This window comes from Ovis aries, chromosome 9 (genome assembly GCF_016772045.2).
Source record: "Ovis aries strain OAR_USU_Benz2616 breed Rambouillet chromosome 9, ARS-UI_Ramb_v3.0, whole genome shotgun sequence".
Taxonomy (NCBI): Eukaryota; Metazoa; Chordata; class Mammalia; order Artiodactyla; family Bovidae; genus Ovis; species Ovis aries.
The window spans coordinates 89,236,609-89,258,049 of NC_056062.1; the positions used below are offsets into that span (position 1 = coordinate 89,236,609).

Consider the following 21,441-nt stretch of genomic DNA (forward strand, 5'->3'; position numbering starts at 1 on the left):
CACCTCTTGAACTTGATTGACTATATTTCCTTTTCCACGCTGGGAAACTTTTCAACTGTAATCTCTTCAAAAAATTTTCTCTTATCCTTTCTTTTTCTCTTCTTCTTCTGGGACCCCTATTATTCGAATATTGGTGTGTTTCATACTGTCCCAGAGGTCTGTGTCCCAGACTATCCTCAGTTCTTTTCATTCTTTTCACTTTATTCTGCTCTTCAAAAGTTATTTCCACCATTTTATCTTCCAGCTGACTGATGCATTCTTCTGCTTCAGATATTCTGCTATTGATTCCTGGTGGCTCAGAGGATAAAGCGTCTGCCTGCAACACAGGAGACCCAGGTTTGATCCCTGGGTTGGGAAGATCTCCTGGAGAAGCAAATGGCAACCCACTCCAGTATTCTTGCCTGGAGAATTCCATGGACAGAGGAGCCTGGTGGGCTACAGTCCACGGGGTCACAAAGAGTCGGACACAACTGAGCTACTTTACTCACTCAGAGCATTTTTAATTTCAGTAATTGTGCTGTTCCTCTCTGTATGTTTATTCTTTAATTCTTCTAGGTCTTTGTTAATTGATTCTTGCATTTTCTCCATTTTGTTTTCAAGGTTTTTGATGATCTTTATTATTGTTATTCTGAATTCTTTTTCAGGTAGTTTGTCTATTTCCTCTTCATTTATTTGGACTTCGGTGTTTCTAGTTTGTTCCTTTATTTGCATAGTATTTCTCTGCCTTTTCATTATTTTTTTTTAACTTACTGTGTTTGAGGGTTCTTTTTCCCAGGCTTCAAGGAAAGCTGAATTCTTTCCTCGAAGAAGGTTGAATTCTTTCTTCCTTTTGGTTTCTGCCCTCCTAAGTTTAGTCCAGTGATTTGTGTAAGCTTCCTATAGGGTGAGATAATGTGCTGAGTTTTTGTTTGTTTTCCCTCTGATGGGCAAGGCTGGGTGAGGTGGTAATCCTGTCTGCTGATGATTGGGTTTGAATTTTAGTTTTGTTGTCTAGATGAGGCATACTGCACAGGGTGCTACTGGGGCTTGGGAGACACTCGGTTTTGTATTCAAGTGGTTCTGTTTGTGTGAGTTCTATTTGATACTCCCTTATTTGATACTCCCTAGGGATTACTTTGGAAGGAATGATGCTAAAGCTGAAGCTCCAGTACTTTGGCCACCTCATGCGAAGAGCTGACTCATTGGAAAAGACTCTGATGCTGGGAGGGATGGGGGCAGGAGGAGAAAGGGAAGACAGAGGATGAGATGGCTGGATGGCATCACTGACTAGATGGACGTCAGTCTGAGTGAACTTCGGGAGTTGGTGATGGACAGGGAGGCCTGACGTGCTATGATTCATGGGCTCGCAAAGAGTTGGACACAACTGAGGGACTGAACTGAACTGAACTGAGGGTTAGTTCTTGGCTTCCTCCTTTTGCATTCCAGTCCCCTATAATTAAAAGGACACCTTTTTTGGGTGTTAGTTCTAAACGGTCTTGGAGGTCTTCATAGAATCGTTCAACTTCAGCTTCTTCAGCATTACTGGTTGGTGCATAGGCGTGGATAACTGTGATACTGAATGGTTTGCCTTGGAAACGAACAGAGATCATTCTGTCGTTTTTGAGATTGCATCCAAGTACTGTATTTCGGACTCTTCTGTTGACCATGATGGCTACTCCATTTCTTCTAAGGGATTCCTGCCGACAGTAGTAGATATAGAGGAAAACAACAGAATAGGAAAGACTATAGAAATCTCTTCAAGAAAACTAGAGATACCAAGGGAACATTTCATGCAAAGATGGGCTCGATAAAGGGCAGAAAAGGTATGGACCTAACAGAAGCAGAGGATATTAAGAAGAGGTGGCAAAAATACACAGAAGAACTGTACAAAAAAGATCTTCATAATCAAGAAATCACGATGGTGTCATCACTCACCTAGAGCCAGACATCTTGGAATGTGAAGTCAAGTGGGGCTTAGAAAGCATCACTACGAACAAAGCTAGTGGAGGTGATGGAATTCCAGTTGAGCTATTTCAAATCCTGGAAGATGATGTTGTGAAAATGCTGCACTCAATATGCCAGCAAATGTGGAAAACTCAGCAGTGGCCACAGGACTGGAAAAGGTCAGTTTTCATTCCAGTCCCAAAGAAAGGCAACACCAAAGAATGCTCAAACTACCACACAATTGCACTCATCTCACACACTAGTAAAGTAATGCTCAAGATTCTCCAAGGCAGGCTTAATAAGCAATACGTGAACCATGAACTTCCAGATGTTCAAGCTGGTTTTAGAAAAGGCAGAGGAACCAGAAAGGCAGAGGAACCAGAGATCAAATTGCCAACATCTGCTGGATCATGGAAAAAGCAAGAGAGTTCCAGAAAAACATCTATTTCTGCTTTATTGACTATGCCAAAGCCTTTGACTGTGTGGATCACAAGAAACTGTGGAAAATTCTGAAAGAGATGGGAATATCAGAGCACCTGACCTGCCTCTTGAGAAACCTATATGCAGGTCAGGAAGCAACAGTTAGAACTGGACATGGAACAACAGACTGGTTCCAAATAGGAAAAGGAGTACCTCAAGGCTATATATTGTCAGCCTACTTATTTAACTTCTATGCAGAGTACATCATGAGACATGCTGGGCTGGAAGCAGCACAAGCTGGAATCAAGATTGCCAGGAGAAATATCAATAACCTCAGATATGCAGATGACACCATCCTTATGGCAGAAAGTGAAGAAGAACTAAAAAGCCTCTTGATGAAAGTGAAAGAGGAGAGTGAAAAAGTTGGCCTAAAGCTCAACATTCAGAAAACTAAGATCATGGCATCTGGACCCATCACTTCATGGGAAATAGATAGGGAAACAGTGGAAACAGTGTCAGACTTCATTTTTCTGGGCTCCAAAATCACTGCAGATGGTGGTTGAAGCCATGAAATTAAAAGATGCTTACACCTTGGAAGAAAAGTTATGACCAACCTAGATAGCATATTCAATAGCAGAGACGTTACTTTGCCAACAAAGGTCCACCTAGTCAAGGCTATGATTTTTCCAGTGGTCATGTATGAATGTGAGAGTTGGACTGTGAAGAAAGCTGAGCACCGAAGAACTGATGCTCTTGAACTGTGGTGCTGGAGAAGATTCTTGAGAGTCCCTTGCTTGGACTGCAAGGAGATCCAACCTGTCCATCCTAAAGGTGATCAGTCCTGGGTGTTCACTGGAAGGACTGATGCTAAAGCTGAAACTCCAATACTTTGGCCACCTGATGCGAAGAGCAAGTCACTGGAAAAAGACTCTGATGCTCGGAGGGATTGGGGGCAGGGGGAGAAGGGAACAACAGAGGATGAGATGGCTGGATGGCATCACCAACTTGATGGACATGAGTTTTCGTGAACTCCGGGAGTTGGTGATGGACAGGGAGGCCTGATGTGCTACGATTCATGGGGTCGCAAAGAGTCAGACACGACTGAGCAACTGAACTGAACTGAACTGAACTGAGGGTTAGTTCTCTGGTCGTCTAGGGTCTAGGAGTCAGTGCTCCTACTCCAAAGGCTCAGGCCTGATCTCTGGTCAGGAATGAAGATTCCACAAGTGGTCTGTTATGACATTAAATGAGATTCAAACAAACATCAAAAAATGAGAAACCAAAAGTGAACACCAGACCAACAGCCATTACAAAATCAGGCAAATAATAATTAAAATAATGGAATATACATATACACCCACGAGCAAAGTCAAAACAGTCCAGCAAAAATAAAGTACAGCAGACTGACCTAGCAAACAAAGGAAATCACAAATATATTTATCAGGTAAGAACAAAACTAACTAAAGCACAAACTGGAAAACAAAACTAATGCAAGGTGTCAAGTGGGGAATAAAGCAATGAAAACAAAACTAACAAATATGTTGAGAGGAAAGAAAAGAAATAAAGAATAGGTATGCAAAGTTGAAGAGCTAGATAAAGATTTATATATATTAAAGATTAACTGCAAGGGGAAAAGAACAATAGGAAAGGCAAACAAAGGAGTAAGTGTAGAAAAATATAACAGATTTAAAATTTTTTCTAAATTAACATTATAAAAAAAATGGAAGAAAAAAGGAAAACTCCATAGAAATTCAAGAAAGCCCAACATAGAGCCAGAGGTGTATAGCAATAAAAAATGTGGCTGAATATACACACACACACATATATACTCCCATAAGCAAAAAACAGTCCAACAAAATTAAAGTACAATAGATTGACCCAGTGAACAAAGGAAACCAAAAATTGTATCTACCAGAACAAAATTAACTAAAGCACAAGCTGGAAAACAAAACTAAAGCAAGGTGCCTATTGGGGAATAATGCAATGAAAACAAAACAAACATGTTGAGAGGAAAGGGGAGAAAGAAAAGAAAGAATAGAAATGCAAAGTTAGATACAGGTAGATAAAGATATATATGCTAAAGATTAACTGCAAGTGGAAAAGAACAGTAGGGAAAGCAAACAAAGGAATAAATGTAGAAAAAATTATAACAGGTTTAAAAAATTAAAATTAAAAAAAGAGAAAGGAAGATTTTTTTCAAAAAAGGAGAACTCCACAGAACTGCAAAAGCCCAACATAGAAGCAGAGGTTTGTAACACCAATAAAAAATGTGACTGAGGGAAAAAAAAAGTTCAAAAGCTTAACTGGATTTCATATTGCCAGTAAAGTCGAGGGGGGATAAAAGGAAAACAGAGGGGGGATAAAAGGAAGAGAAAAGAAAAAACAAAAACAAAAACAAAAGAATGTACAGAACAAGTCAAAACATAATAATAATAAATGTTTTTCTTGAGTCACTGCTGTCACCCCTTTCTCTCGCTGGGAGTCACAGTCCACCTCACCTGCCTGGGATGCCCTCCAACGCTGTGCTGGTCTCTGGACCTGCTGTGGGGGCAGCCCAGATTCTAATCTGGTCCTACTCCCGTGTGTTCTTGCCTCCAATGTCCACAGCTATCAGAACTAGTGTGTTTTCTTTCATGGGGGCTCTCAATTTCCTTTTATATATTCCATAGACACAGAGTGTGCCTAGTTGATCATGCGGATTTAATCCGCAGCTTGTACAGTTGGTGGGAAGGTTTGGGGCCATCTTCCTTACCTACACTACCCCTGGGTTTCAACTGTAGTTTTATTTCCACCTTTTATTTTTTTATGTGGGTCGTCCACTGGGGTTTGCTCCCGAGGCTGCCCTGGAGGACTTGGGTCTGCACCAGTGAGGGCCAGGTGTGGAGGTGGTGCAGCTGCTTGGGTCACAGGGGTTCTCGCAGCATCAGGTACTCAGGGGAGTTGGCAGCTAGGGCAGCAGGAAATTCAGCATTCTAGAAAGATATGGCAACCAGTATTGGCCAATACACTCCAGTGTTCTTGCCTGGAGAACCCCCTCTGACAGAGAAGCCTGGCAGGCTACAGTCCACAGGATCACAAAGAGTTGAAAACAACCACAGCGACTCCGCGTGCACAGATCCAAGACTTTTTTGCCTGTGGTAGCTCTGCCCCAGTGAGGGCTGAGCGTGAAGGTGGCGCAGCTGCTGCGGTTGCGGAGACCCTGGTGGTGCCAAGTGTGCAGGGACTCGGACTGTCTCCATCACAGGAGTTATGGCCATGCTGCTGCTAAGTCCCTTCAGTCGTGTCTGACTCTGTGCGACCCCACAGACGGCAGCCCACCAGGCTCCCCCATCCCTGGGATTCTCCAGGCAAGAGCACTGGAGTGGGTTGCCAGTTCCTTCTCCAATACATGAAACTGAAAAGTGAAAGTGAAGTCGCTCAGTCATGTCTGACTCCTCGTGACCCCATGGACTGCAGCACACCAGGCTCCTCCGACCATGGGATTTTCCAGGCAAGAATACTGGAGCGTGGTGCCATTGCCTTCTCCGAGTTATGGCCCTACCAGAGCCTTTTTTCGAACCTCTTGTAGCTGGCGATCAGGCCTTTCTGGGTCCTCTTTCTCCATAGCTCTGCCCGTTCTGGCACTTAGAGGGTCCCTTGCCTAGGGTCCTTCTCTGTTCAGTAAGTCAGGCACTAAAGGAGCACTCTGGGTGGGGTCCTACTCTGTAGTTCAGCGCCTCAGGCGTTTGATGGGAGAGCCTCTCTACTGTTCAGCTGCTGATGCTGGCTGTGGGGAGAGAGAGGCTATGGTGATGGCTCCACCCCCATGCATGACTCAGCAGTGTCGCCTTGCTTCCGTGGCTGCCCAGCTTTCCTCCACAGGCATTTCCCACCACGATCTCCTTCCTCACATCCCCTCGATCTGTCTCTCCACAGTCAACAGCAGCCCTCACTCTGGGATTGCTCCACAATCCCTAAACTCCAGCTCCCAGCCACTGTGCCGTCTAGGGGACCCTCGTCCCTGTCCAGGGTATGTATGGCTGTGGCAAGGACTGTCTGATTCTCATTCCATTTAGGCTGCCAGAGATCAGCTGTGTCACTCTCAGCCTTAAATGTTTCTCCTCCGACTCAGACAATTGCCCCCATGTGGGGATCGGACCCCTGCTTCAGTTCCCCAACCCACTGAGGGCAGGTCCAGTCCTACTAACACTCCTGTTTTTTCCCCCTAGTTCCTTCATCCTAACGAGTTTTGCGTGGGTCTATATATTCTTTTCCACTGCTCAGGTCCTCTTGTCGGCTCTCAGCCGGTGTTCTGCATGCACTTGTGTTGGAAGGTATATTCCTGATGTATCCGTGGAGACAGATGTGCTCCACGTCCACCTGCTCCTCCACTATCTTGTTCTCCTTCTCTCATCTTTTTCTTTTTTTAATGTAAATGTTTGGGTTCTCATCCTTGAAAGATTTCCTGGGTATGCCCACTTAGTATCGATAATATCTCTCAACTCCTTTAAGGTATTTTTCTACTGCCTTATCCTATTACTCTTAATTATGTTAAGTCTGATTTAGAAATCTTCACAAATGACCTCTTTTGCTCCACAGATGGGTTTGGTCTTTCAGTTCAGTTCAGTTGCTCAGTCGTGTCCAACTCTGTGACCCCTATGAATCGCAGCATGCCAGGCCTCCCTGTCCATTGGTGTCAGGTATTCCACTTTGATGAAAGCATGACTTCCTCTTTATCATCTTGCTCTTAATATCATGAATCATGGATTTATTTTTCATCAGTGTTCAAAAACCCTACAGCCATTATCTCTTAAAATATCTCCTCTACTCCACCCTCTAATCCAGGGCTCCAAAGAAAGGCAATGCAAAAGAATGCTCAAACTACCACACAATTGCACTCATCTCACATGCTAGCAAAGTAATGCTCAAAATTCTCCAAGCCAGGCTTCAGCAATACGTGAACCGTGCACTCCCTGATGTTCAAGCTGGTTTTAGAAAAGGCAGAGGAACCAGAGATCAAATGGCCAACATCCGCTGGATCATGCAAAAAGCAAGAGAGTTCCAGAAAACATCTATTTCTGCTTTATTGACTATGCCAAAGCCTTTGACTGTGTGGATCACAAGAAACTGTGGAAAATTCTTCAAGAGATGGGAATCCCAGACCACCTGACCTGCCTCTTGAGAAATCTGTATGCAGGTCAGGAAGCAACAGTTAGAACTGGACATGGAACAGACTGGTTCCAAATAGGAAAAGGAGTACGTCAAGGCTGTATATTGTCAGCCTGCTTATTTAACTTCTATGCAGAGTATATCATGAGAAACACTCAACCGGAAGAAACACAAGCTGGAATTAAGACTGCCAGGAGAAATACCAATCACCTCAGATATGCAGATGACACCACCCTTATGGCAGAAGGTGAAGAGGAACTAAAAGGCCTCTTGATGAAAGTGAAAGAGGAGAGTGAAAAAGTTGGCTTAAAGCTCAACATTCAGAAAATGAAGATCATGGCATCTGGTCCCATCACTTCATGGGAAATAGATGGGGAAACAGTGGAAACAGTGTCAGACTTTATTTTTGGGGGCTCCAAAATCACCGCAGATGGTGACTGCAGCCATGAAATTAAAAGACGCTTACTCCTTGGAAGAAAAGTGATGACCAACTTAGATAGTATATTCAAAAGCAGAGACATTACTTTGCCAACTAAGGTCCATCTAGTCAAGGCTATGGTTTTTCCAGTGGTCATGTATGGATGTGAGAGTTGGACTGTGAAGAAGGCTGAGCACCGAAGAATTGATGCTTTTGAACTGAGGTGTTGGAGAAGTCTCTTGAGGGTCCCCTGGACTGCAAGGAGATTCAACCAGTCGATTCTGAAGGAGATCAGCCCTGGGATTTCTTTGGAAGGAATGATGCTAAAGCTGAAACTCCAGTCCTTTGGCCACCTCATGCGAAGAGTTGACTCACTGGAAAAGACTCTGATGCTGGGAGGGATTGGGGGCAGGAGGAGAAGGGGACGACCGAGGATGGGATGGCTGGATGGCATCACGGACTCGATGGACGTGAGTCTGAGTGAACTCCGGGAGATGGTGATGGACAGGGAGGCCTGGCATGCTGCGATTCATGGGGTCGCAAAGAGTGGGACATGACTGAGTGACTGAACTGAACTGAACTGAATCCAGGGCTCAGGAAACTATACACCACAGGCCAAATCTGGCCATTACCTGCTTTTGTAAATGAGGTTTTATCTTAATACAGCCATGTTCATTCATATACATATTTTCGATGGCTGCTTTCTGACTACAACGAAGAGCTAAATATGTGCAACAGAGATTATATAACCTGCAAAGACTAAATATTTACCATCTGGTCCTTTAGAGAAAATGTTTGCCAACCTCTGCTTATGGGTGACTTTTTGTAATTTGTAATCTTTGATGGTGAGTTCATTTTCTGATCTTAATGTAAGGGTTACCTGTGGGCTTTAGTACAGGCAGAGTCTGTTTCTTACTGTGTCAGTGGTGTGAAGATACTCCACTACAGGAGTCTAAGCTCAGCTCCCCATTAGGCTGTGAGTCAAAACTGCTCAGCATCATACACTAATATAACTCTAGCTCGTAAGTTTTCTTTGCCTTTTTTTTTTTTTTCAAAGAAGGGCCTTGCAGACCACCCTTGCCTCTTTGCAAAACTCATCAAGGCCATAGAAAGCTGCCCTATTCAGGACCTAATTGTTCTGCCGTGGGAGGTTCTTTATAACATCAAGCCTTTCACAATTCTAAACATGGAAGACTGGGATATAACATTTACGAGTCATTAAGTTGAGAACTCTCACATAAATAATTCTATGTGTGTGTGGGGGGGTGGAATATGAGGATAATATTCCATTATTGTATAAACAAACCAACTCTGACATATTTGTTCATTCAGTATGTGAATGCATGGTGTGTGTCAGATACTGCACTCTGGGAAAGCAGGATAAACCTGGATTAGCCTAAAGTAGGCCTCTTTCCTACCATCACTTCACTTATTTCCTTCAATAGATTTACCACCAGAATTGGGAGTGGGAGTCTACCTCCCCAACTGAAGTGAAGTCTCCAAGAGAGCAGAGATCTAATTCAGTGGTGTGTCCTCAATATTTGACAAAAGGCAGGTGCTTAATAAAGTTTAAAATCAACTACTGAGATAGGGCTGTCCTCAGGAAACCTGCAAGGCAATAGCTGGTTTTCCTCCTGCCTCCTAGACACTCTTAGTCTCATTCACCGATTAGCTGCTCTGGTCCTCACTGCTGCACTCGGGCTTTCTGGTCGTGGCAAGCAGGGACCACCCTTCCTTGAGGTGCGTGGACTTCCCCTTTGATGGAGCACCGGCTCCAGGCCCTCAGGCTTTAGCAGCTGCAGCACGCAGGCTCGGTGGTTGAGGCATGTGGACTCCAGGGTGCACAGGCTTCAGGAGCTGTGGCACGAGGGCTGGTGCAGGGGCTCAGCTGCTCCACGGCACGTGGGATCTTCCCAGACCACGGATGGAACCCGTGTCTCCTGCGATGGCAGGTGGATTCCCATACGCTGAAGAGCCAGTAAGCCCTCTTCCTTAGTTTTGATTGGGCAAAAGAACAGTCTTTCACCATGGGCTTGTCAAAAACATATACTCTTTCTCTACCACAGAAAACAAGAAATCTTCAAAAATCCCAGTCTTTACGGCATTTTATAGAATTAGATGGGAGCTCACAGTTACATTCTAAAGCTGTTTTTTAAAAGTGCTTGCATACAGTACTATCTACTGCAAAGGAACAAATTATCGTAAAATTCAGTCACTTAAAATAACAACAGCCACTTAATCTTGTTCATAGTTTCTGTGGGCCAGGAGTTTGGGAGGGGTGGGAAACTCTGCCTAAAAGGTGACTCATATACAGAGCTGACAAGCTGGCATTGATGAAGCCACCTCAGTTTCCTCTCCACCTGGCCCCCTCCACGGACTTGTCGACAGTCTTCACAATGGTGACTTGTTTCCTGGAGTGAGTCATCTAAGAGACCAGGGCAAAAGCTGAAATCTCTTCACTCATCAAGTCTTGGAGGTCACAGACCATTACTTCTGCATATTCTATTTTTCACACAGACCATCTACGTTTCAGTGTGGGAGGGGACTACAGAAATGCGTGAAATAGAAGACAGGGATATATAAGGGCCACTCTGGGAGGTGGATAAATAGGATAACAGGATACACATAAACAAGATAACAGGATTTTAGCAAAGAACAAGTACATTAGGTTACAAAAGCTTGTAAGGAACACTCTCAAGAATAACCATCACATCATACTATGAGCTAGTGTGCTAGGTTCCCATCTCCTATTAGATAACAAAATAAATTTCAGAATTTATGAAAAAAAATTAAAGTAAAAATAAAGCTACAATGTGGAAGAAAATGGATAATTATTAAATGTAAGTACTGGAAGGGATTTCTTGAGCTTAGTAATAATAGAAAATGAATAAACTTTAATGACTGAAGTAATATTAAACTTCTACAAATAAAAACTGGGAACAAAAAATAAGGAGGTAAATGATTAGCTGGAAGAAAAAAAGAGCTTTCACAAATTGGTGAGGAATAAAAGGAACAAACCAGCAAAAAAAAAAAAGAGTAAGAAAATGACAATCACAAACTATGAAATATGACTGATCAATAAACATCTGACTTAATTAAAAGTTAAAGAAATGTTCTGGTAAGAAAGATATTCATCTTTTTTATCTATTAGTATAGCAAATACTTCCAAATGGGCACTCTCATATGCTACATTTTATGTACAAATTCTTTTAAGTTTTAAGGAAAGCAACTAGACAGCCATGCATAGCTAAGAGGCTTAATACTATTTTCCCTTTCACCAGGTAATTTCAATCCTAAAAATCTTTCTTAAGACTAGAAACACATGTATCACCAGCAATAAAAATATTGTTTGTTCAAATCCTGGCTTAAAATATCTTAGGTTGTTCTGATATTAAGTGAATTTTAAAAGGAAAACTTAAGATTTAGTTAACTAAATGCTAGTTAACTAAAATAACTAGCATTAACCAAGTAAATTAGGCTAAAAACAAAATATTTTAATAAATCTGATTATGCTCTGTCTTCTACAATAAATGACACATTCTTCTGCTTTGTTTCTCTGTCATTCAATGTAAAGAGATAATGTTCACTGTAAATCATTTTAGACATATTCAATTTGAAGTGATCTTAATGGATTTCAAAATACTTTTGTTGATAAAAGCTAATAACACAATGAAAAACAAAAAACAGTGTAATTCCAGTGTTTAAAAGGCAGCTATCTGACTCCTCTCTGGAGTGTTTCAAGTGGCTCTGACAGTTTCAAAACTGAAATATAAAATGAAATTCTGTATTCAGTCCAACCTTGGAATTAGCTACACTGCTCTTACACTGTTCACCCATGAATATAATGACAAGGATTTTCTCCTTGCCCAAATTCAAGTAAGGCTCCTCTGAGCTGTCTTCTCGACTAAGCCTCGACCTTGGCTATAAAAATACAAGCACAAAAGATTTTATCCACCCCACTCTTCCCCAAATGAAAACACTTCAACAAACAGTAACACAGTTTTAACAATTCAAGAAGACTCTAGATTCTAGCCTGCCTTGAAAGAATCCACTGTCTGTTTCAGGCAACACCTGTGACAGGACACCCTTTTCAAGAGGTTTGACTAGAAAGGGCTTACAATGGTGGAGCCTTCCATTGTCCCTGTAAGATGTGTGTGTGTCCACTATTCAGAAGTCTTTCTCAAGGGTCAGAAAGCTATTCCTCCAAAATGTAATCATCAGGAAGGATGGGGTCTCAGGCTTTGTGGGAGAATAAAATTCTATGCAGTTGAGAAAGCTGGCCTAATTACATTTACACTGATCAATTCTTTGTAATTTCTCACTTCCCTGACTGCACTTAGTTTCCACTCACCCCTCTTTCTACTCCCCTATTCTCCCTTTGAAATGCCCAATTACCTCTATATAAATTGAAGATTTATATCAGGGCCTTCCCTGATAGCTCAGTTGGTAAAGAATCTGCCTGCAAAGCAGGGGACCCTGGTTCGATTCCTGGGTCAGGAAGATCCACTGGAAAAGGGATAGGCTACCCACTCCAGTGTTCTTGGGCTTCCCTGGTGGCTCACTGGTAAAGAATCCACCTGTAATGTGGGAGACCTAGGTTCAACCCCTGGGTTAGAAAGATCCACTGGCGAAGAGAACAGCTACCCACTCCAATATTCTGGCCTGGAGAATCTACCTGCCAACATAGGAGATGTGGGTTTGATCCCTTGGTCGGGAGGATCCCCTGCAAAAGGAAATGGCAACCCACTCCAGGATTCCTGCCAAGGAAATCCCATGCACAGAGGAGCCTGGGGGGGGGGCTACAGTCCACGGGGTCACAGAAGGCTGGACACGACTTGGCAACTAAACAGCAGCATGGTTGACTATCAGTTCATATTACACCATGAAGGTTGAAGAAGTAAATATCTTCAAAAACAGATTAAAAAAAACAACTATTCAAATGAATTAATCCTTGGCTCTATCCCAAATATATCAGGAGAGCAGATATATAAAAACATGAACTTATGAGAAGAAAATGTCAAGGCCCTGAGTATAGGAAGAAATTAGCCTCATAAATCTGAAGAGGGACAATGTTCAAGTGCTAAACCAAGAGGCTGAATCAAAGGCAACCAAGGATTTTATCAACTATGAGTATTTCTATTACTTCTATTTAAAATTAAGCAGCTAAGAATAAGAAAATCTGTGATTATTTCTGTTCTTGACCAATTCACTTGTGCTTAGTTGCTCAGTCATGTCTGACTCTTTGTGACCCCATAGACATAGCCCGTGAAGTTCATCTGTCCATGGAATTCTCCAGGCAGGAAAGCTGAAGTGGGTAGCCTTTCCCTTCTCCAGGGGATCTTCCCAACCCAGGAAGTGAACCCATGTCTCTCACATTGCAGGCAGATTCTTTACTGTCTGAGCCACCATGGAAGCCCCAAGCAATTAACTTAGGTTAATTTATTTAATCAACAAAATGACTGACTGGGATTAATGGTTACAGGTTTCTCTTGCATTTAAGGCACTATGATTCGATAACATTTTTAATTTTTGACGTTAATTTACTAGTTTACTTCCCTTTTTGTTATAAGCTAAGTTGTGTCCCCCTCCTCCAACCCCCACCCATTCATACGTTTAAGCCGTAACCTCTGGTACCTCAGAAGGTGACTTTTTTATATGGCAGATCTCTAAAAAGGTAATTAAGTTAAAATGAGATCATCTGGATAGTCCTAATACAATGCGACTGCTGTCCTTTCAAGAAAAGGAAACTGGACACAGATATACCTAGCGTGCTGCAGTCCATGGGGTCACAAAGAGTTGGACACAACTGAGCAACTGAACTGAACCGAACTGATGCACATACATAAGGAAAATCACGTACAGATGTAAGGTAACGATGGTTAGCCACAAGCCAAGAAAAGAGTCTTCTGAAATAACCGACCCTGTCAACCTCTTGATCTCAGGCTTCTATCCTCCAGAACTGTGAGAGAGTACATTTCTTTTGTTTAGGCTACCCAGTCTGTGGTGTTTTGGTATGGCAGTCCTGGAAAACTAATATACCTTTCAATTTTCAAAATAAATTAAAAAAAAAAAAAAAACACTGACTGCCTAGGATATACAGGATGTTCCTACTATAATTTCTTAGACCTCTGACTTCAAGACATATAAGAATGTTTATAAAATTTTGATTTTCCTCTGAGAACATTCTGCCTAATTAAGTCATAAGAGATAATTTTAAGTATATACAGTTTATAAGAGTTTCATTTCCAAGTATACAGACATTACAACCTTCCCACAATATCACTTTGGCAGATAAACATTGTAATCTTTGTACAGAGCATAATTATGATCTTTATAGGAAGGTTCAGTACGGCCTAATGTAACAGATTTGGAAACAATGTAAATGGCAACAGTAGGGACATGGTTCAAAAATCATGGTTTGTGGTAAAATATTATGAAACTACTAAAATTAGCTTTCAAAGAATACCACTGAATTACACAGAGAAATACACACGATATAACATTGAGAGTTATGCAGAATATGAAGCTGAATATCATTCCAGTTATTATACATGTACACATATAGACAAAATTCACCAAAATATTAGCACTCATTATCTCTAGGCTGTGAGATTATGAGAAAAAATCACTGTACTAGAAAAGAGGTCCCATGTAAAAGCTTAATGCAGAGTAGAAACAGCATATAAATAAGTGAAACCAAATAGTCAATTCTGAAATAACATAGTTAAACTGAGAGGCGTTACATATTTATACCAATAATGCCACGGAGCTGGGGGAAAAGTACAAATCCAGCCACCATCAGACCAAGCAACGTACGTTTGCATACAAGACCTACTACTTATTTCTGTCACAAAGATGAAGTGAATGACCAAAAGCCATAACATAACAGAGAATTAAACTTCCAATGCTTTTTTTTTTAATTACTATACATAAACATTGGGACTTCCCAGGTGGTGCTGGTGGTAAAGAATCCGCCTGCCAATGCAGGAGATGGGGGTTCAATCCCTGGGTCAGGAAGATCCCTTGGAGGAAGGCATGGCAACCCACTCCAGTATTCTTGCCTGGAGAATCCCATGGACAGAGGAGCCTGGTGGGCTACAGTCCATGGGGGTCACAAAGAGTCAGACATGACTGAAGTGACTTAGCAAGCACTCATACATAAAAATTAGTGTGGCTTTTACATTTTCTTGACTCATAACTCCTTATGTCCAAAAACTATATAAAAAACAGATTTTTTAGCTAATATGAATTTTTTGTTAAAAACAGATTTTTTTTTAAAAATTGACATTTTAAAAATAAGCATTTTAGCACATTTGTTAGGAATAAGAAAATTTCTAAGGAAATAAGATGACGAACATAAAGATTTACAGTTGTATTTGAGTGAACTATCAGAAACTGCCTAAACATCAAATAATAAGAAATCAGTTAAATCATCCAGTTTTTAATACTCTTTGGATCACACAATATTTTGAGAATTTCATAAAAGCAATTTCTCAGAATTAGAAGTAACAAGTATATACACCCAAATTTTTGTATACCATGATAGAAAGTTTACAATACTTAAACTACTTTTAAGAATTCTTATGCTAGAAAAATTTTATGTAATAGAAACATAATGTTCATATTATATTCTTAAATGAAAAAAGAAGAGGATAAACTAATAGATACAAAGAAGAAACAAAATGTGTCTATAGTTATCTCTGGATAGTAAAAATTACAGGTAATTTTTATATTCCTCTGTGACTTTCTATAGACTCCATATTTTCAAAACATGAACTAGATAATGAAAAAAGAAAATTAAAGACTCAGAATCTATTTTGTACAAACAAAACTGTTATTAGCTAAGAAACAAAGAGTAGGCTCAGATAATGATTATTGTTTTCAAGTCTTTGAATATAAAATAAATCACTGATGATCACTGATAAAAGGGTATATTCACTGATGACTGGGTTATTTTGTATAAATTTCTTGGATAGAGAAATGCCAGTATACATATTTCATATTTCATATAATGCTATAAATTTTTAAAAAGTCACAGGCAATAAATGAATCTCTCCTTTTATAAATATAAAACTTTTTTTTGGCTTTTAGACTTCAGGATATTTTAAGAATGTCTAAAATAAAGTTAAAAAAATACAAAGATTAGAACAAAAAACTTACATTTTCTATTGTGTATTAACAGAGCTTGTTTCAAATCTACTGTTGCTCTTCCTAATAAAGCATCTGCTTTTATAGTATGATGACTCCAAACTCGAAATTCCAATGTAGTCTGTGGGGTCACATTTCTGTAAGGGTAAAATTGTAACAAAAATACAGAATACACTTACTTCAATAACTTTGAAAAAGTCACAAATTCAGCTTATTTAAGGAAAAATACTACATGAAACAGTAAACTAGCTGAATTATAAATAAAAACATTTATTTTCAAGTACATTAGGAATTCAATAACTAAACAATTTCTGTAATTGACAAACCAAAACACCAACAATACATCAAAAGTCTTATTAAGACTTCACAATAACATTACTTCTACTTGAACAAATATCTAAAGATTTAAGATAGCTAAATGCATTAGTTATAATACTTTTACTATACACAAATTTGTAACACTGTATTTTAGAAATGCCAAGTGGTTTTCTGCTCTATTTATTTTTACAAGACAATAAGAGAAAATATGATTATATGGAAAAAGTCTGTAAAGCACAGGCAAGGATTATTATGCTTCATTTCAGAAGAAAATAAAATTAACCAACACTTTTTTCACATTTAAAATTTAGTCACACTAAAATATAGAATTCCTTGCTCTGAAGTTATCTTACCAAAATAACAACAGCAAATCACCAAAAAAACATTCCCCAAACGACACTCTTTTGAAAATTTTGCATTCTTTACACCAGATACTTACACAGTTAGCTGTTCGTCCCATTTTGGATTAGAAGAACTACTGGATTTTGCTGTTTTCTTACTTTCTCCATCTGCAGCTACTTCTGTATATATTGCTGTTCCAAACCAGTTCTTTTTTCTTTTCAGTTTGGCACTAGAAACTAACAAGAAACACGATAACCACTAGTGAATATATTTAGCCACAAAGTGTGGGTGTGCTAAGTCGCTTCAGTTGTGTCCGACTCTAGGGACTTCCAAAGTGGCGCTAGTGGTAAAGAATCTGCATGCCAATGCAGGAGACTTGAGTTCGATCCCTGGGTTGGGAAGATCCCCTGGAGAAGGGCATGGCAACCCACTTCAGTATTCCTGCCTGGAGAATTCCACGGACAGAGCAGCCTGGCGGGCTACAGCCCATGGGGTCACAAGGAGTCAGACAGGATTGAAGCGACTTAGCACACAAAATTGTATAAATCAATACAAATGGAATCGTGCTTCTTGAGCAACTCAGACTCTTTTTGCTGGCAAGATGAAGAAACAATACAAAAGGGCTACTGTCAACGCCTGAGAACATTTGGCTTTAAGTAGTTTTACTGAAATATATTCACATAGCATATAATTCATCCATTTAAACTGCACAATAGTTTTCATCATAGTCACAGGAGTTGTGCAACCATCATCACAAGCAATTTAAAATATATTTATTACCCCAAAAAGAAACCTCATACTATTAAGCAGTCACCCTTCTATTCCATCTCACCTCCTCCTCCCCACCAGCCCTAGGCAACGACTCATCTACTCTCTGTCTCTATAGATTTGCCTGTTCTAAACATTTCAAATAGTGGATTTAGATTCACAAAACATGGTCTTTTGTGACTGGCTTCTTTCACTTAGCATTCTTTCTAACTTCATTCAGGCTGTAGCATACACGAGTATTTTCATTGATTTTATTTACACATAATGTCTCACTGTATAGGCATACCACTTTTTATTTATCCATTCAGCAGCTGATAGACATTTGGGTTGTTTTCACTTTTTGGCTATAAACATTCACCTAGAAGGCTTTGTGTAGACGTCTGTTTTCATTTCTCTTACCTAGGAGTGGAATGGCTGGGGCTTCTCAGGTGGCTTTAGTGATGAAGAACCTGCCTGGCAATGCAGCAGACTAAAAGACACATGTTTGATCCCTGAGGGAAGATCCCCTGGAGAAGGGCAACCCACTCCAGTATTCTTGCTGGAGAATCCCATGGACAGAGGAGCCTGGCGGGCTACAATCCATAGGCCTGCACAGAGTCAGACATGACTGAAGCGACTTAGCATGCACACACACACGATAATTCTGTTGAATACTGGCTATTTTCCACAGTGGCTGTACCATTTTAAATACCCAGCTGCAGTGTATAAGAGTTCTGATTTCTCCACATCTTTGCTGATTCTAAGCTGCCTCCAGCATTAAGAGAAAGGTAAGTGTCTTCAGATTCAATGTATCTATTAACCTCTCTGTGAGGTAGTATTCATAACTTACCCATCTGAAATTACACAAACACTGCCAATTTTTAAAAAAATGCTTTTCCTAGGAAGTTGGTTTCAAAAAAAGGAGGTTATCTGCCTTTTCAAAGAAAAATTCTGAACTCAAAATGTCACTACAGAAGTTAATCATACCTCTTTACAGAAAGTGAATTTGAAAGTGAATTTATCTGACTTGGAGGAAGACTTGTTTAATTTAGGCTAACCATCTGATTTTTAAATAACTTTTAAAACTACTAATTCAAATGGGGAATACATAATTTCAGAGCAAAGTACTGACTACCAAGTAGTAATAAGAACTTATCAAGATCATTTCTGCAGTCAATCACCTATGAACACTGTGAGTCTGAGATAAGAAGGGAAAGCCATCTGCATGTCACACGTGTATCACATGTTAAACTGTGAACATAAACATGCTGATGCAAGCTCACACTCTACGGTGAGGGAACAGCAGTGTAAACAAGTAGTCACAGAAACAAGATGCGAAAAAAGCCGCAGCAGAAGTAGACTATTTGAAATACAGCAGTCCTCAGTTCACAACTGAAGAGCAGACAGAGATTCAAAGGCAGCACTATACTTATATACCAGGAAGTGTTTAATGTTACGTCTGAAGTGTTATTATTAGGGTGATGGCAAAACTCATTTTCATCCTTCTCTGTTCCAAACTGCTCTAAACTCTGTATCCCTAACGTGATACAGAAGGAACAGATCTCCCCCTAAACATCCCACAACCAAAGTTATTCACTCCAAATGAATCCTCAGTATACGCTGGACTTATCTGTGCACTGGAAGAAGGGAAAGGCAGTACTGGATGGTGTTAACAGCATAAGACATCTTTCCAACAAATGGTGCACAAACAACTGGACATCCACATGCAAATAAATAAATGCAAACAGAGATCTTATATCCTTTATAGAAATTAACTGAAAATGTGTCACAGACTTAAAGGCAAAACATAAAACTATAAAACTCACAGAAGATAACACAGGAAAAACTTTAGGTGACTTTAGGTATGGTAATAGATGTCTTTTTAGTTATGACACCAAAGCTATGGTCCTTGAAAGATGTGACGTACAACTAGCACTTAATTAAAATTCAAAACTGCACTGTGAATGACAAAGTCAAGAGAATGAAAAGGCAAGTCACAGTTCAGTTCCGTTGCTCAGTCGTGTCCCACTCTTTGCGACCCCATGAATCGCAGCACGCCAGGCCTCCCTGTCCATCACCAACTCCTGGAATTCACTCAGACTCACGTGATGCCATCCAGCCATCTCATCCTCTGTCGTCCCCTTCTCCTCCTGCCCCCAATCCCTCCCAGCATCAGAGTCTTTTCCAATGAGTCAACTCTTTGCATGAGGTGGCCAAAGTACTGGAGCTTCAGCTTTAGCATCATTCCTTCCAAAGAAATCCCAGGCCTGATCTCCTTCAGAATGGACTAGTTGGAACTCCTTACAATCCAAGGGACTCTCAAGAGTCTTCTCCAACACCACACTTCAAAAGCATCAATTCTTCGGCGCTCAGCCTTCTTCACAGTCCAACTCTCACATCCATACATGACCACAGGAAAAACCATAGCCTTGACTAGACGGACCTTAGTCGGCAAAGTAATGTCTCTGCTTTTGAATATGCTATCTAGGTTGGTCATCACTTTTCTTCCAAGGAGTAAGCATCTTTTAATTTCATGGCTGCAATCAACATCTGCAGTGATTTTGGAGGCCCCCCAAAATAAAGTCTGACACTGTTTCCACTGTTTCCCCATCTATTTCCCATGAAGTGATGGGACCGGATGCCACGATCTTCGTTTTCTGAATGTTGAGCTTTAAGCTAACTTTTTCACTCTCCTCTTTCACTTTCATCAAGAGGCTTTTTAGTTCCTCTTCACTTTCTGCCATAAGGGTGGTGTCATCTGCATATCTGAGGTTATTGATATTTCTCCTGGCAGTCTTGATTCCAGCTTGTGCTTCTTCCAGCCCAGCATTTCTCATTAACTCTGCATAGAAGTTAAATAAGCAGGCTGACAATATACAGCCTTGACGTACTCCTTTTCCTATTTGGAACCAGTCTGTTGTTCCATGTCTAGTTCTAACTGTTGCTTCCTGACCTGCATACAGATTTCTCAAGAGGCAGGTCAGGTGGCCTGGTATTCCCATCTCTTCCAAAATTTTCCACAGTTTCTTGTGATCCACACAGTCAAAGGCTTTGGCATAGTCAATAAAGCAGAAATAGATGTTTTTCTGGAACTCTCTTGCTTTTTGCATGATCCAGCGGATGTTGACAATTTGATCTCTGGTTCTTCTGCCTTTTCTAAAACCAGCTTGAACATCAGGAAGTTCATGGTTCACGTATTGCTGAAGCCTGGCTTGGAGAATCTTGAGCATTACTTTACTAGCATGTGAGATGAGTGCAATTGTGTGGTAGTTTGAGCATTCTTTGGCATTGCCTTTCTTTGGGATTGGAATAAAAACTGACCTTTTCCAGTCCTGTGGCCACTGCGGAGTTTTCCACAGCAAGCCACAGACAGGGAGAAAATACCTGCAAAAGACATATCTGATGAAGAACTATTGTCTAAAATACACAACAAACTCTTCAGAGTCAACAATAAGAAAACAAACAACCCAATGGAACAAGGACCTTAACAGACACCTCACCAAAGATACATGGATAACAAGTAAGCATATGAAAAGCTCCACAACACATGTCATCAGGGAAGCATAAATTAAAAGAACAGTGAGATATCACTACACACCTACTGTTGTTCAACTGCTAAGTCGTGTCCCACTCTTTTGCCACCCCACTAACTGCAGCCCATCAAGCTCCTCCTGTCCATAGGATTTCTCAGGCAAGACACATTGGAGCAGGTTGCCATCTCCTGTTCCAGGGGATCTTCCCAACCCAGGGATCAAACCCACGTCTCCTGCATTGACAGGGTTCTTTACCACTGAGCCACCAGTGAAGCTCACACAGCTAATAGACTGGCCAAAATTTGGGACACTAACCACAACAAATGCTGGGGGAATATGGAGCCACAGAAACTCTCATTCATGGCTGGTGGAGATGCAAAATGGTTCAACCACTTTGGAAGACAGTTTTACGATTTCTTACAATCTAAACATAGGCTTACCATG

General features: G+C 40.7%; 1 protein-coding gene across 19 annotated transcripts in view; it reads right to left on the minus strand.

The window, feature by feature from the left end:
- WWP1 (WW domain containing E3 ubiquitin protein ligase 1) overlaps positions 1 to 21,441 on the minus strand; it is a 156,772-nt gene that overhangs the window by 89,015 nt on the left and 46,316 nt on the right. For 17 of the 19 annotated variants that reach the window (XR_009595095.1, XM_042254512.2, XM_027973247.3 and 14 more), the window contains 2 exons: positions 16,815 to 16,953; positions 16,070 to 16,194 (listed from right to left, as the gene is read on the minus strand). Coding sequence is in view for 18 of the 19 variants with exons in the window: in XM_042254512.2 (XP_042110446.1) it covers positions 16,070 to 16,194; positions 16,815 to 16,953 (264 nt within the window). In the remaining variant the exon portion in view is untranslated. Of the gene's footprint in view, positions 1 to 16,069; positions 16,195 to 16,814; positions 16,954 to 21,441 lie in introns of those variants that run through there. The other 2 variants (XM_042254514.2, XM_060393972.1) reach the window with 2 other exon arrangements.